Below are 15883 nucleotides of genomic sequence, written 5' to 3'. Positions count from 1 at the left end.
GTAGAAGAGGAGAGATGTCATCTAAATATTTCCTGTATCATGTATGAACTCTTCTTATGCATAGAGAATTCTAAGTCTTATTCCATGATACATTAGTCTCAAGCATGTCTTGAAATCTCTGAAGTCATAATTCGGTTTGCTGTCTGCCATATTCAACTTCAGACTTGAACGTACTTGTTGGCAATCTCTACAAGGAGATCTGAGAACTCCCTAGGCTTTGAGAACATGGGCATATGATCAGCCCCCTCGAGCCCCCTCACCTCCGTGCCGGGGTTCCACGACGCCATCCGCCGCTGGAACTCCGGCGACCAAGACGCATCTTCCTCGGCGACTATGTACACGCGGCTCACCGCGCCATACCTTTCAGCCGTCAGGACCCCCTCGCCGTTCATCGTGGCGTCGTCCACAAATTGCCTCGACGGCCTCACCAGCATCGTCGCCAGGGTCAGGTCCTGCGTAGAACGAGCCGTCAGAGGAAGCATGAAAGAAGACGGCGCCGACAGTTTATCCCGCCGTCGTTGTGGTTATCTCACCTCGGGTGGGCTGAGCTGGTACAGTTTCTCCGCCATGTACTCCGGTCCTAGCAGGAACGTCTTGCAAGGACGCCGGGGGTCGTCGCCGGCGGTCTCGATCACGCAGTCCTTGAAGAAACCCGGGCCCCTTTCTTGCGCAAACTACATCGTGTACTGCTAGGATCATGGAGGTGTGGATCGAGTATTAGTAGGGGCAGTCGGCGCGCACGCACCTGCTCGGATACGAACTTCATGGGCTTGCCGGCGACCGGCATGGCGGCGGAGGCGAAGACGGCGACGGCGATCCTGTCCGGGTGCGCCTGTATCGCCAGCGCCAGGCTCTGCCCGCCGTAGCTGTGACCCACCAGCACCGCCTTCTCTCCCGGCGGCAGCGCGGCCAGCTCGTCCAGCAGCGGCCGGCTGTACTCCTCGAACGAGCCCACCTCGACGGCGCGCCCCGGGCTGGCGCCGCACGAGGCCATATCGAGCGCGTCGACGCGGTGGCCGGCGGATCGGAGGATGGTGGCCACCCTGTACCAGCACCACGCGCCGTGGCAGACGCCGTGCACGAGCAGGAAGCGGTGCCCCCGCTCCTCGCCGGTGGCGCTCTCCATCGGTTACTGGACTGTTTTCGCGGATTCACCTCGCTCTCTAGTCTCAGAGGATTGGGTGGAGAGGAATTTAAACAATTGAATAATTGGCACCGGTATGCTAAAGTAAAGTGGCATAATTTGTACTCCCTTCGGTGTCTTTTAATTGACTCAAATTTAATACTGTATAACTTTTATATCAAATTTGAGTCAATTAAAAGAGACCGGAGGGAGTAGTTTCAAGTGCAGGCACGGTGGGGCAAGCGTCAGTACTTGATTTCGACTAAATGATACTAGAAGCACAATCTACACACGACGCTCTCCTATTCTGTTTTTGTTTTGTTTTGAAAGGCCCTTGGACCTTATCCTCTCCCGCTACAGTAACGAGAGAGGCGATTTGTGAATCGCCGGCCGATCCACCTCACCGTCGAAGCTCCGCCGGGTCCCTCGCTCTTCGTCGGCCGCTCCGGCGGCGGGAGGGTGGGGGAGCCACGGAATTCGTCTGTACATAGCGTAGGGTTGTGCAGGTACCAGCTGGCAGCGTTGAGGAGGTGGCGGCGCGCCCGGAGTGGCGTTTTGGGACGGCGGTCGACCTCTTCGGTGGTGATGCTCCGGTGGAGTCTCGTCGCAGATCGTCCGCCTTTCTCTAGCCCGCGAGTGGCTCCACTCCCTCTTCCCCCAACCGCCATCGTCGGAGCGGGCCGCCAAGCAAAGCCCATGCAGTTCCGGTGGCGACGGACCGGCTTTTACTCGTACACCAGGCAAGGGGCGCAGGGTCTCCCGTGCTACCGGTAGTGCGTCTAGGGCGGTGGTGGCTCGGTGGCGGCCGGGCAGTGGCGACACAGCCGCGTGGCGGCTAAGACGGCAGGCGGCGGCAGCGTGGCACCGCCCAACCCCCTCGGGGGTGACGGGTCTACACTGTTCCACTTGTTCGCAGGTGGAGGTGAGGTTGCTAGTGATGGGTTTTGTGGCGCCGCCACCAACCTGTTGCGGTGCCGCGACGGTCCTTACGGCCCCATTCTGGGCCTGACCGGATCCTCTTGGGACTGGTTTGCCTTCACGAGGGGCTTTTACGAGCGATATCTACAAGGTCACATATTGCATGTAGGTGAAGGTTGACCGTTAAAGGTTTAATTGCTTATTATTACATTCATTCAGATGCGCCTACATCGGCGAATTCGAATCAGCCATGGCGATGACTCCATAGACGGTGGCGAAGGTTGCAAAACCATGTTGTATTTCTGAAAATGCTACATACAATACATAATTTTTTTTGTTAGGTTCGGATTTTCTTTGCAACAATGACATGCTTTTTGTAGCAGTGACCTGGGACCACTAATGCATATAAAAGCTAAATTGGCTGTTACAACGGTGCCATACCAAAAAGACAATACTACAGTACATCAATATTTACATTTCCAGATTCTTCCCTTGAGGGGTAAAACCACAAATTTTGACGCTCCTGGCTCTCTCCTTATGGATGAATCGGCAATCCATCTTTCGACTTTACAAGCCATGTGGTCGCCCAACTTCTCATTCCCGGTGTCAATACGCATTTCTTGAAGAACCATTGCGTTCTCCGCGAAGAACTTGATAAGCTTGACCCCAAAACAGTTGGCCTCCTCCAGCCTGAACCGCAAGCCCACTCTCGTCAATGAGCTTTGCAGGCAGCGGAAAGATGGGCGACTCAAGGCAGGGATCTCAGAAACGTCCTCGTAGTTATTAGCACCTTCAGCTATTGTCAGCAGGGGCAGACCAGCTATAGCTGAGTTTCAATGAGGTTCATATATCAAAGTTTTTTTTTTTCAAAAGAAAACAGTGCATTTGTAGGATTATTGTGAATAGAAGGATCTCAACAGTCTTCGGGGAATCTACCTCTCCCCGTGCAACTATACTACTATCTGCAACAAAATTCAGTGTCACCTTTTGAGTGGCAAGACTACAAAGCTTGTGGCCCCTGAATTTCTCTGTTTAGATGGATTCGAGAACCATCTCTCGATCTTAGGATTGACGTGCTCGTGTAACTTTTTGTTTCCAGCGTCGATATGCATTTCTTGGAGAAGCATCGCATTCTGGGCGAAAAATTTGATGAGCTTGATACCAAGACATGTAGCCTTGTCGGACTGGAATTGCAAGCTCACTGTCTTGAGGGAGCTCTGCAAGCATTCCGACGAGCACTGCCGACTCAATGCAGGGATGTCAGAAACCTCTTCATAATTAACACCATCGATATCTTCTTCTCGTGAAGCAAATGCCGGCTGTGAATCACCCCAGCCGCCGAGACGATTGATGGACTTGTCACGGTCGTATCGGATTTTCCTTTCCAGGAATTCGTGCACATACCGGGTTTCTTTGAAGTCGTCGTGCTGCTCCGCAGTGAGGTTGATCCGGAGGTCATGGAGCACGGGGCAGCAACGGAGCATGTTCGCGATGGTAGCCCCCGCGGTCTTGCCTTTCGGCCGGTGCGCCCCTTGCAGCTCGAGGCGCTCGAGGCGGCGGAACACCGGCAGGAGCTTGACCCGCGTCGCCTCCCTAAGGAGGGCAATGTTTTCAAGGTTGATCAACCTGAGCTTCATCTCCTTGGCGCTGCTGAAGCTCCGCATGAACCGCCAGAATGTCACGAGGTCGCACCTTGGATTACGGTAATTATCCGGGAAAAACTGGAGGTCCACTTGTTCTAGCTCCGGCGGCTGTGGACTGAACGAGAAGGGCCGGTGAACTCCCTTGTACCTGAAGCGATGCAGCCTTGGCGCGTCGATCTCCATCGTGATGAGGGGTATGGCCTCATCATACTCGACGCGGAGGCGATCATCGTGCCAATTGCACCTGTCCAGGACGAGGACGGTGGCCGCCGGGCACCGAAGGCGGTTGGGTCCCGCTTCTTTGGGCGGCCGGCGAACGTCCTCATCATCATCGTCGTCGCCGCTTTCTGAATATTCTGTCATGTCGATGGAGACGGACTCGAGGCGGACGGTGGCGAGGGTCGGTGCGGAGTCTATGATGCTCTGGAGAGAGGCAATGTGCTGGGCACAGTGGCGGAGCCGTAGCGACGAGAGCCGCGGGAGCACGACGACGGCGGCCTCCCCCTGGTAGAGGCCCTCGCAGTTGGTGAGCTCGAGCACGCGAAGGGTCTGTGACGGCAGGGAGTCGAGGGTGACCGAGTAGTGGCCTACCCGCTCCCAGATGAACTCGCCGTTGTAGTACGCGTCGCTTCTCCACTCCTTGGCGACCAGCCGGAGCTCCTCGACGGCGCGCGCTGCCCTGTGGCAGAGCACGATGTCGATCAGGCCCTTTTCGCGCGACTCGCCGCGGTACTTGTAGCCGTCGCCGTTGAGGAAATCGCCGACCGCGTCGTCGCGGTCAGACTTGAGGCATACGGTGAGCCTCGTGACGGGGACGGCGGCGGCGTCGAGCGCCGCCACGGCGGCGGAAACGAAGGCGTGGCGCCGGGAGAAGAAGCTGGCCTTGTCACCTCGGGTCTTGTCGCCGTGGTGGTAGCGGTCGTAGTCGTCCACGCGCGTCTCGAGGTTAACGGCGCCCGAGGAGAGCCAGAGCGGCGCGCGCCAGCGCCGCGAGAGCGCGGTTGTGGACGCACCTTCCTTGACTGGGGCGAAGTACAGGACGCGCCGAAGGAGGTCGTCCGGGAGCTCGGACAGGCGGTCGTCCCCGCCGGCCATCGTCTACGTCGGCGCCGCCTGCAGCCCAGCGATGCGATCTCGATGGGTACATATATATATGTACATTTTTTTTTTGAGAGAACATATATATGTACATGAGTCGATCGGTTCGTGTCCGCGACGTATACGCTAATTAAACGGGCTGAACTGCAAATTAATCGGCCGGGGCTAATTTGGTGTTACGGACTCATCACGATGGCAACGAATCAAATCTGAACCAACCGGTAACTCCACCAAGAGGCGCCTCCGCTGCAGTGGGCCTTGGTCGTTGACGTTGACCGGGCTGATGCAGGTCCCCGCGTCCGCCGTTGCACACGGACGCCACGTGAACGTGACGCGCACCTGTCAACGTCAGTCTCTCTCCAAACCAATCTTGCTTTTAATGTCGCGTTATTTATCTTGCCAGCCTTTTCAATTTCTCACTACAATAATTAACACACGCGTGCTTGATGAATCCTTTCTTTTTTTCTCCCTTGGCAATTCGCACGCGCGCTTGCTTGCTGGGAGTTCGCGATGGATCCAATACCACACGCGTCTTAATTAGGCGTGCATGTACAATTGAACCAGGGCGATAGTTGATTTGAAGAGTAAAACGTCGCCAGATCCTAATATTGCACAGTTGATTGTGGAATTAATTAGGGGAGTCCAACAAAATTCCGCAATAACAACGCATTTTACCTACTCATGCACTGCACCTCCTCCTCGGCTGCCTTTCACACTGCATGAAACTCGGTTACAAAAAGGGAGAGGAGAATTACGAGCTCTTCTCCTCGTATAGTTCATCTAAACGAGCATCCGAGTACCGAGTACATAGGTTGCATGATTTTTCAGGCACTCTCCTCGTTTTCCAGATCTTCACATCAAAATGCTAATTATTAACCTTAATAATTCCCTAGGAGGCGAATTTCACATGGCATTCTCTAATCTTCCGCGACCACACATACAACAAATAATAATTATATGGTTCAACTCCGACGCACAAGTTTAACTCTCAATGATGCAGCTTTAGGCTAACAGATTACAAACATAACAATAACAATAATTGCAGCTTCCAATTTGCGCAAATTTACAACGACAAACACAGCTCCACCGAATGTCAAAACCTACTGAATCAATATTACATAGACCATGCCCAGAGCCAGTAACCACGGAGGTCCCAAGCTGCAGCCCCAGGCAAAAGAGCCATGTACCAGACCTGACCACACATACTCGCCCGCACCCCCCTGCACCAGACCGCAGCTCGCAACCTGCCAATAACAAAAAAAAAAAAAAATGCAAATTCTTAACATGCATGCTTCTTACAAATACTATCGAAATCGTTCTGCTATTTGTCAGCAAGTTTGCAACAATATATATACACACATGAAACAACAACTAATACAAGCTGTATCTGTCTAGCACAATTATAAACCGAGCATCTACTCTGAAGCCAGCACACATAATAACAAGAGAAAAAGTATAAGTTGACAGGGGCTTACAGTTTCCCCAGTGATAAAGACTCTAGACAGACTCACTTTTAATCAAGAGACAGAGGCGCCTTTCACTGTCAGAAACCTTGGTACAAGTTTTGTATAAACATACACGAGATAAAGGATAGTAAAACACAAGCAGCAGATCAATGCTGGGACACGACCCAGCAGCGATTGAACACACATTAGCAATACGAGCTAATACCAGTGCAAATCCGCAAATATAGACAGCATCACTAATCTCCACCATAACACCAGATTGAATTCACGATTCATCAACCTCACCATACAATCGCCGTCACAACAAGAGGGAGGCGGCGCTGCAATCCAGATAGTTACCTTGACGTTGCCGAGCTTGACAGAGCCGTTATCAGACAGGCACACTTCAAACGATAGCGTTTAAGTGTGAGCAGCAAGATAGGTGTAAAACAGCACCTGCACACACATGACATGATCCATTAATTTCCACGTGTAAAAAGAAATAGATGAACTTCGGATTCTAAAGAAAGAATGCAAATCAACAGAAAGAAATAGAGGAACTCAATCTCATTTGTAAACCAACCAGAGCATGGAATTACAAGAATAATCACAAACAGATTGCTCGAATTACCATATTATCAATATGCAGTCACACATATCAGTGTTGAATTTTCATCAACCATAAGCATTTGTTAATTTTAGCAAAATACACACAAACGGTTCAGATAGAGCTGATTGGATATACAAAAAGTTACTGCATGTATCTGCAACTAATTCAGCTCCCCAAAAATTAAAGATCCGTGTACTATCTAACACAGCTACAACTCCCTGCAGCAAAGCAGCAGTAGGAAGAAATCAGACCTTTGTGTGGCCGCAAGGGTCCTTGGGGCAAGCACGCCCACAAACTCCATGTCGCCGGGTGCCTCCGCAAGAACGCCGCTGAAGCTGCAGAGCCCACCACACCAGCGCTCGTAGTTTGCAGCCATGCACATCTACTGCCAATGCACGAAACAACTTTTTATTGGGTGAAACAAATTACAAGTGTAACAGAATTTAGTACAAGATACTGAATTCAGGACAAACGCAATTGCTAATCTCCTAATAAGCTGTAAACAGTTCGGTATTCAGTACATTCTATTTTGCTGACAAAAGACAGTGGCCAAGAGATGATGCAGTACAAGATTTTCACTCAAAAAGTATTGTGTTGGACAGGTTAATCGACACTACAAAATCCAAGATTAATATACCAATCTAAAGCTGCCCAATCTCCTTTATAGATCTTTCAAACTACATACCCCAAAAAGGTTCAAATAGAATGATTTGCATCCACATGCGACCAAACATGAAAAGGAGTGGCATCAATCTGCGACCAAACGTGTACAGCTACAAATCCCTGAGCCAAAGCAGTAGGTTGGTCTCAGCAGTAGGGGAAAATTTTGACCTTTGGGTGGCTGCGGTGGTCCTTGCGGTGAGCGCTGCCGCGCACATGGCCTTGCGGCCGGACGCCTCCGCGAAGACGCCGGCGAAGACGCGGACGGCCAGGTCGCGCTTGCCGGCCATGGCAGCGTCTAACCGGCGAGCGACAAGAAACCCGCGCTCTTCCTTTGGCCGACGAGCAGGCTCAGCTGCTCGCAGCGCTGCGGCGAGGACGTGTGAAGCGGCGAGGATGGGGAAACGGCGCAGAGGGGCGATGCCGGAACGGCGGCGTTGGGAACAAATCGCCGGCGAAATCGACGCGGTACAGCGAGCTCGACGGAGCCGCGCGCACAGACGCACGCGTGCGCCGGCGAGCAAGCCAGTCGCGTCGCATCGTTCCAGCCGCCGCAGTCTCGGGGTCTCACGTCGCAGGAGGGGGGAGGAAGAATGGGGTTAGGTGGAGTTCCGGCTTAGGTTAGGGTTCGATTGCTTTTGTTCTGGAGACTGCAAAACGGGCCAAGTTTAGCTATGACCGCAGCCCAAATCGAAATTTGTTTGACGGCTAACCAAAATCCCAAATCTTAGGCGGGAAACTTTTCGCTAGCTAATGCCATGCATGGCGGCTTCGAACAACTCAACGACCTAATTTTATGTCTTTGAAAATATCTTAATAAAATAGACAAGGAATCGAGATGGTTGAGAGCACCGTCAGGTCGGTTCATCGATGATAATGACCAGGACTACGCGTTGTGGAGGGCGGGCTGAGCGATCCAACCGTTGGTAGGGGCAAACATACATGGTTGATCGAGGTATTACCATGATGGAGGAAAGCAACGAAGACCAGCGAACGCGAGGAGTCGGCAAAAAATCTTGACTACAAGACATATAAGAGATGGCGGGAATTGCACTCACCAATTCTTACCGAGGTTGTCCAACTAGAGTAAAGAAGTTTTGGATCGAGCTTCACTTGATGTAGATATCCAGTGATGAATCAAGCAAATGATTGCCCGAATGGAACCATGGCGTCGTGGGGCCCACGAAACGGTGTTTCGCCGTAAATCACGCGAGCAAGATTTAGAAGACCTCCACCTCTTGCATGGGGACCTAACATGGGTCATAAGAGTTGTGTTCAAAGCAAAATCTAATTGAGAACTCGAAGTTCGGTTTCTTCACAAAGAGGACTATCACGCATGAAGATTTTAGACTTATAGTAGAAAACCGGACATGACTTTGTTTAATCTTGGTCATGTTTCTATGACATATTCTAGCGAAACAAAGGCAAAGTCACATGGAATCACCACTTTCGATGGAAAAGCTTTGGGGTAGATTACGTGGGGCCCGCTAGATAGTGGGACACCTGAACTAGCGTGAGGAACGGTCGGAAACCCTTTCCCTTTTGCGTGGGTCCTAGTATGGTTATGCAAGGGTGGTCTTTAGAGGAAAATCATATAAAAATCGAGGTTCAATTTGTTTGCAAAAGAAAACTATCCCGAAGAAAGATTCTAGACTTATAGTGGAAAAACCATCACTTTGACGCGTTGGACCCAACTCTTATAATAGCATGATCTAGTTTTGGTTTCGTCATGTTTCTATGACCTATTGTAACACAAACAAAGGGTAAAGTCACATGGAATCACCACTTTTGATGGAAAGTTAGGGTAGACAAAGTGGGGCGCCTAAAATCATGTGATGAAGGGTCTGAAACCCTTGACCTTTTGTGTGAGATCCTTGTAAGGGTACGTAGGTCCGGTCTTGAGAGGAAAATCCTATACAGCTCCAAAGTTGCACTTTTTAAAGAGGACTATCTCCTCGAAGACTCTAGATTTATTATGTAAAACCCTACTTCGAGGGGTTCAACACAACTCTTGTAATAACATGATCTTATTTTTGTTTAGTCATGTTCGCATGGCGTATTCTAGCACAAACAAAGGGCAAAGACCCATGGAATGACAACTTTCAATGTAAATATAGGGGCATACAACACATGGCTTCTAGATAGCATGGGCGACTGAAATCTTGCGAGGAAGGGTCGGAAATCCTTCCTTTTGCCTAGGCGTGGATAGTGGAAATGGATAGGTCGAGGTCAGATAATATAGGATAATGGTTGAGCAATTAGTGACATAGGATATGAAGAATGGGTAGAGGGACTGACATATTCCTCGACCATGTCGCCTCCCTCGAACGATCATAATGGACCTCGGAAGAATTAATGTTGGAGGTTGAAAAGGCGGCTCGATACCGATTAAAGTTTAATGTGGTTTATATGGAGTAAGATGCTTACTCACATAATTAACCTAGTTATTCGCTAGCTAAACTACTCCTACTTTTTTCTTATGCAATCGTGTTTGTTTATTAAACATAAAACAACAAAACAACCACAACACACACATAAAACAACAAGAAGAAACAAGGAATGACACTTGTCCATAAATATTTACAGGAAAATCCCAACAAAAGAAATTGACATATAAGCCATTGTAGGGCCCCAAGAACACCATGTTCTGTAAACATTGTCGAATTCGAGCCAACACCATAGCAAACACCGGATTGACAGGTCAAAGAGAAGCTCCACAGCGACCAAGTCGGGAGAAAGGCGGTAGATCTTACGCCATCGGGCCAGTGGCGGAGCTTGAAAGAAAAATTTGGGCGGGCGAAACCAGAAAAGACACAGATAATTGCTCCAAAACTATACATTAGTCAATATTTCATAAGTACTACCTTGATCCAGCAGATCGTCATACATGAATTGCTCCAAAACAAAATATAGCACAGTAGCATACTAAGAATCAGTTTGACCGCAAGGCAATGATTTACATACTAAAGATCAGCTGTCTGACCTTTTTTTTTCTTCTAAAATCTTCAATTACATCTTCATAGCTACACGTTTCAAGAATTATTCATGCTACTAATTACAAATTGTGAAACAATAACTTCAGTTGACATAGGATTGGGGAAGTGAATTACCTCGAGAGTCCAGACTGCAGCGTCCCTTGTTGTTGTGCCGTGCGTCAGTCAGCTCAACAAAATTACAAGCAAGAAATTCAGAGAAGGCGGTGGACTGTGAGGCAGTTGTGAGGAGACCTTGTGGCGGATGCCCGGATGGCCGGATCGCTGCTAGCTCTCTGGCCACCTACCGGCCTGCCGCTTGCAACTGCTGCCTGGTCGCTTAGGGTTGGGGGCTTGGGGTCTGGCAGCCTGGGCGCCCTGGCTACCTTTTCGTCGCTTCGGCCTGCTGGACGGGACGGTCGCCGGTCACCGGGACAAGTAGCCCAGCTGTTATTTTCCCCGCTCGGTCGCCGGAACTGGCGCCATCGATGAGGAATTGGGGATGCGCTGCGCCGCGGAGGAACAGGAAGCCGAGCGACGGACTGGTCTGGAAATGGAAACAAGTGCTACTCGGCCTCTCATGTGGTGTGGATGTGGGCTTTACACATGCGGCGTAGGTATAGATCTTTTTTTTGGTCCAGGGCAGGGCGGGCCATGGCCCAGTTTTGCCCTCACTAAGCTCCGCCAGTGCATCGGGCCACCAACCTGCTCCCGATACGTCATATATACTCTCCCGACAGACGACGGCAACCAACCACCATCTTCACTCTTGTACAAGCCTCCAAGTTGCACGACGACACCAAAGGATACGCCTCCGAGAGGTGGCTAAATCCAAAGAACAAAATCCCATGGATGTGCCGCTGCTGCTTTACTCGCGCAACCCGGGAAACCCTAGCCACGCTATCTTAAACGAACGATGAAAGTTGAGATGGGACCGGAGGTGGAAAACTTTATTTGCCATGAGAATCATCGTTGCCGCCATCTAAGCAAACCCCTCCCCCAAAACCTAACCTATATATACCCATGAACGAGACACTGAGGTTCTACCTTCCCGCAGTGGGAGCGAATGGTTAAAGGGAGGCGGACCTAGGACTCATTGACATTGAACGGTAGGACACCGGTCGCATGCTTTCGCATGTCACGAGAGGAAACAGTGAAGGGGAGCAAAATGTAATAGCTAGGACTTAACTAAAACAAAAGCAAACCAAAGGTGTTCAGTTGGCTACGTCAATCAGTTGCTCATGCACACATTCATGCATTGCGTTCCTGGCCGGCCGGCTTAGCTGCCTACGTTCTTCCGGTGCACTTAACGGGGTCGAGACGCTAGTAAAGTATGATTAGCAGCTATGTGTATGCATGCGTACGTGCTCTTCCCTGCCTAGCTTCTAGCTAAATGAGTAGTACTAAGGACTACGTGGTGCTAGGCTGCATAAATCAACAAGGCAAAAGAAGCTTCTCGGCCAGGATGTAGAGTATAGGTAATTGACCAGCTAGTAAGAAAATATACTCCATCCATTCCAATGAACAAGACCCATAAATTTAGTCAAAAGTCAATTACATTTAAGTTCGACAAATGTTTTAGACAAAAACATGAACTTGCCAGTAGATTCACCATAGAATATGTTTATTTAATATTATGGATGTTAACATTTTCTTCTATATATTTGGCCAAACTTAGCACGATTTGATATTTAACTAAATTTACTCTACATGCCTTGTTAATTGGAGCCGAGGTAGAAAATCGGCTCAGCTTGTCGACCTCAAATAAACCTAGTTCACCCGAGTATGCACCCTCCAACAGCATGAACAACACAACATACAAACAGACCACCCAAACGCAAAGGCTCCTCTCGAAAACTGATGATTTCCGCCCTTGTCTAAAAATGCTCCATAGTTCCCCGCCGACATGTCCCTTTCTCCTTCACCTACCGCTCCGGCGGCGGGACGGTTGGGGACTCAGACTGCTCAAGTTCGGGCTACTAGGGTTAGGTTTTGGGCCCCGGCGGAGGCACTATGGACCTATGGTGGTGATGTCCTCTCGTGTTCCACGTAATGGAGGGCGGATAATTGAAGAAGAGTAAATTCCACCGTTACTGTTGAGACATTGTGGATTTGGAGTAAAGTGTAAATGAGGCAAACCTAGCTATTATTTTAAAGTTTCAATTTCATAATAGATACTCCCTCCGTCCCAGTTCGCAAGGCAAAGTTCTAAAAAAATATTTGTCCCAAAATGCCTCACCTTCTAGACACATTTGCATTTAATATGTGAGTAAAACTGATTCATTATTGCATGCAAAAGACTCCTCCTTTCGTATCGCACCAATTAATGTGTAGAAAATAAAGTTCTTTTTAATTTCCCAATTAATTGCAGCGCCTATGTTAACGATTTTACGTGGAAATTTAGAACCAATGAGAATTCATCTTGGGCCAAGATAATTGAAAACTTTGCCTTGCGAACTCGGGACGGAGGGAGTATATACTTCCTCTGTTACAATGAATAAGGCTTTTTTAAGTCAAGCTAAGTAAAGTTTGACCAAACTTTTAGAAAGATCTATGAGTAAATATATATTCTATAGATACAATATGAAAATATATATTTCATGATTTATGTAATAATATTGATTTTATATTAGTCCATGTAAATATATTTTTGTAAAAACTTGGTCAAACTTTACATGGATTGAATTTTCATTAATAATATAATTCTTATTCATTGGAACGGAGATAGTAAGATGCAACTGTAATAGTATTATTTTTTGTGAAGTCAACAAATAGTAGAGTCCATAAAAATGAGTAATTTGGTAATTGAAAAAAAAAAGAGAAGCCGAATATCATTCCCCCTCGTAATGTAGCTAGGGCAATTTCACGCGAGAATGGAAGGGAACAAGCTAGGTATATTTCCCACACAAAATAGATTGCTAGCGGCTCCATGGAATCCCGCCTCGTTGGGAGTTTCACATTTGCGCCAACAATGGTTCACGCAACCCTAGTTAGTGATTCCTCCTCCCCGGCATGAGACTTAATGAAAACCTAACATCGCCATAGTTTCGACCACCATCGCCGCACCTCCCCGTGAACCATCTACTATTTGTTGTGCTCAAACCCTCACATGATTATAATGGCCTCGTCGCCATGACGCCATGAGTCCACTTAGCAGGTTAGTTGATGTGATGCATCGATCTCAACTCTGAAATATGTACACATAGTGAAGCATGGCATGGTAGTCCGGCCGAGGACATATGTCGGTGCATGTTCATGCTGCCGCTCGTCTTGTGCCATGCTACATACTACTAACTAGATAGGTCGATCGTTGCCGGGCTGATGTGGTTGTACGACAATCTCAAACGTGAGCAAAGCATTAAGGAAGGGCGGGTTCGACACGGACACTGACGACGTTGTCAGCCGTCTCATCGGATGCCGAAGTGTCCGCAGTTAAGTGATGACGTGCCCATCTCAGCTAGCTCTCCGGTGTTAAGGAGGCTCATACACGTGTAACTTCTGACCTACTCGATCATGTGCATTAGAGGTAGCTGGTACTTCAAGTCGATGAAATGCCCGCTTCAGATATTGGAAATGTGACATGCTAGCTGGTGTATTTCAAGTCGTGACGGCTGTACATGCATATAAGTAGTAGTATCTTTTATTGGGTTGAAACAGCTAGTCGAGAAGAGTAATTAATAGTACCATGATTTATGGGATTTAAGAAAGAAATTTGGGATATGAACCGGCTGACTCTATCGTCCACTCGCCGTCCAAGAACGAAATCGCCATGAAGAGTAGCATCTGAATCGTCCACTCGCCGTCCAAGAAGGAAAGGAAAACACAATACCCAATCCCGTCTGCTGCTCACATCAATCCACACACAGTCTTCACACCCACAATCCCGCCGAATCCACCCACCTTTCCAAACCCGGCGCCGCCCTCCTCCCATCCGCCGGCGACGGCCCCTCCTCCCATGCATCCGATGCCCGGCCGCTCCTCTCCTCCGGACCCGGTGCGTCCCAATGCACAAAATCCTAGCAGCAGGTGGCCGGGGATCGGGATGCCGCCGCGACCGCTTCTCCTCGCCGCCGGCACCCCACCTCTCGTCCGGACGTCGCCCCGTTGTCCCTCGTCCCCCACCGCCACTCCATCTTCAGGGACCAGCAGGCGCCTGGCCAGCTCCATCTCCAACGGTCTGAAAAAGTATGCAGCTTTCTATATTTCCCCTTCCTCCCTTGCGCATATGGCGTCCAGGCTAGCATCTGCGATTACCTAACTCAAATGCTGCTGTGAATTTCGTTTTGCATAGGGCAAATTGAGGTTCCCTATTTGGTGGTCTCCGCCAGGGCTGTGCCAAAACATGGAGGATGTGGTCGCGTGAAAGGCGGCTCCAGGAGGCGTCCATTTCGTGTAGAAGTCTATTGTCGACATCGGCGTCCAAAGGTCAAATATTTCTGTGTGGCCACCTAGGGTTTGGGTTTGACAAGTGCGACGATTGGTGATTCGGTATTGTGCAAACGGTTGATGCATGTAGTACAACACATGGATATGGTGTGTAAGATATGGAAGCTCGATTTAGTTACTGCAGTGCCTATGTTTGCCCATTTATTGTATATACTAGTAGTAGTCGTACTCGTGCATCTGAGATATGCTTTGTTCCTCTTCAAGTTACTTCGGTTTCGATATACTTTTGCTTGTGATTCGGCCAACGCGTGTACAATGTGTTTGGGAGGGGGTGGCCGGCCACTCAAGGGGGGCGGCCAGCTTCTGGTCTTGGGGTGGCCGGCCCCCTCCCTTGGCCCCTCATTATATAGGTGGATCCCAAGTGTTGGTGTCCAAGTCTTCGAATAAGACCCGAAACCAAAACCTTCCATAGGAGGGGGCAAACCTAGCCCAACTAGGACTCCCACCCAAAGGTGGGATTCCCACCTCCCATGTGGGGTGGCCGGCCCCCTATGGTGGAGTCCACTTGGGACTCCACCCCCACTAGGGCTGGCCGGCCATGGAGGTGGAGTCCCTTGTGGACTCCACCTTCCTTGGTGGTTTCTTCCGGACTTTTCTAGAACCTTCTAGAACCTTCCGCGACATTTTATTTCACATAAAATGACATCCTATATATGAATCTTATTCTCCGGACCATTCCGGAACTCCTCGTGATGTCCGGGATCTCATCCGGACTCCGAACAAATATTCGAACTCCATTCCATAATTCAAGAACTACCATTTCAACATCCAACTTTAAGTGTGTCACCCTACGGTTCGAGAACTATGCGGACATGGTTGAGTACTCACTCCGACCAATAACCAATAGCGGGATCCGGAGATCCATAATGGCTCCCACATATTCAACGATGACTTTAGTGATCGAATGAACCATTCACATACATTACCAATTCCCTTTGTCTCACGATATTTTACTTGTCCGAGGTTTG

The 15883-nt window shown here is 49.3% G+C and overlaps 1 protein-coding gene across 1 annotated transcript; it reads right to left on the bottom strand.

Annotated features, from left to right (window-relative positions):
- Positions 1 to 133: 133 nt before the first annotated feature.
- On the bottom strand, positions 134 to 1242 carry LOC124667262 (probable esterase PIR7A). The gene is made up of 3 exons (XM_047204563.1): positions 746 to 1242; positions 534 to 674; positions 134 to 452 (listed from the first exon to the last, which is right to left on the bottom strand). The coding sequence occupies exons 1-3, from the start codon at positions 1124 to 1126 to the stop codon at positions 159 to 161; spliced, it is 816 nt and encodes a 271-aa protein (XP_047060519.1). The 5' UTR covers positions 1127 to 1242; the 3' UTR covers positions 134 to 158.
- Between the last annotated feature and the right edge of the window lie 14641 nt (positions 1243 to 15883).

This window comes from Lolium rigidum, chromosome 6, assembly GCF_022539505.1.
Source record: "Lolium rigidum isolate FL_2022 chromosome 6, APGP_CSIRO_Lrig_0.1, whole genome shotgun sequence".
Taxonomy (NCBI): domain Eukaryota; kingdom Viridiplantae; phylum Streptophyta; class Magnoliopsida; order Poales; family Poaceae; genus Lolium; species Lolium rigidum.
Note: the sequence above shows the minus strand (reverse complement) of the source record. Positions and strands in the feature narration are given on the sequence as shown.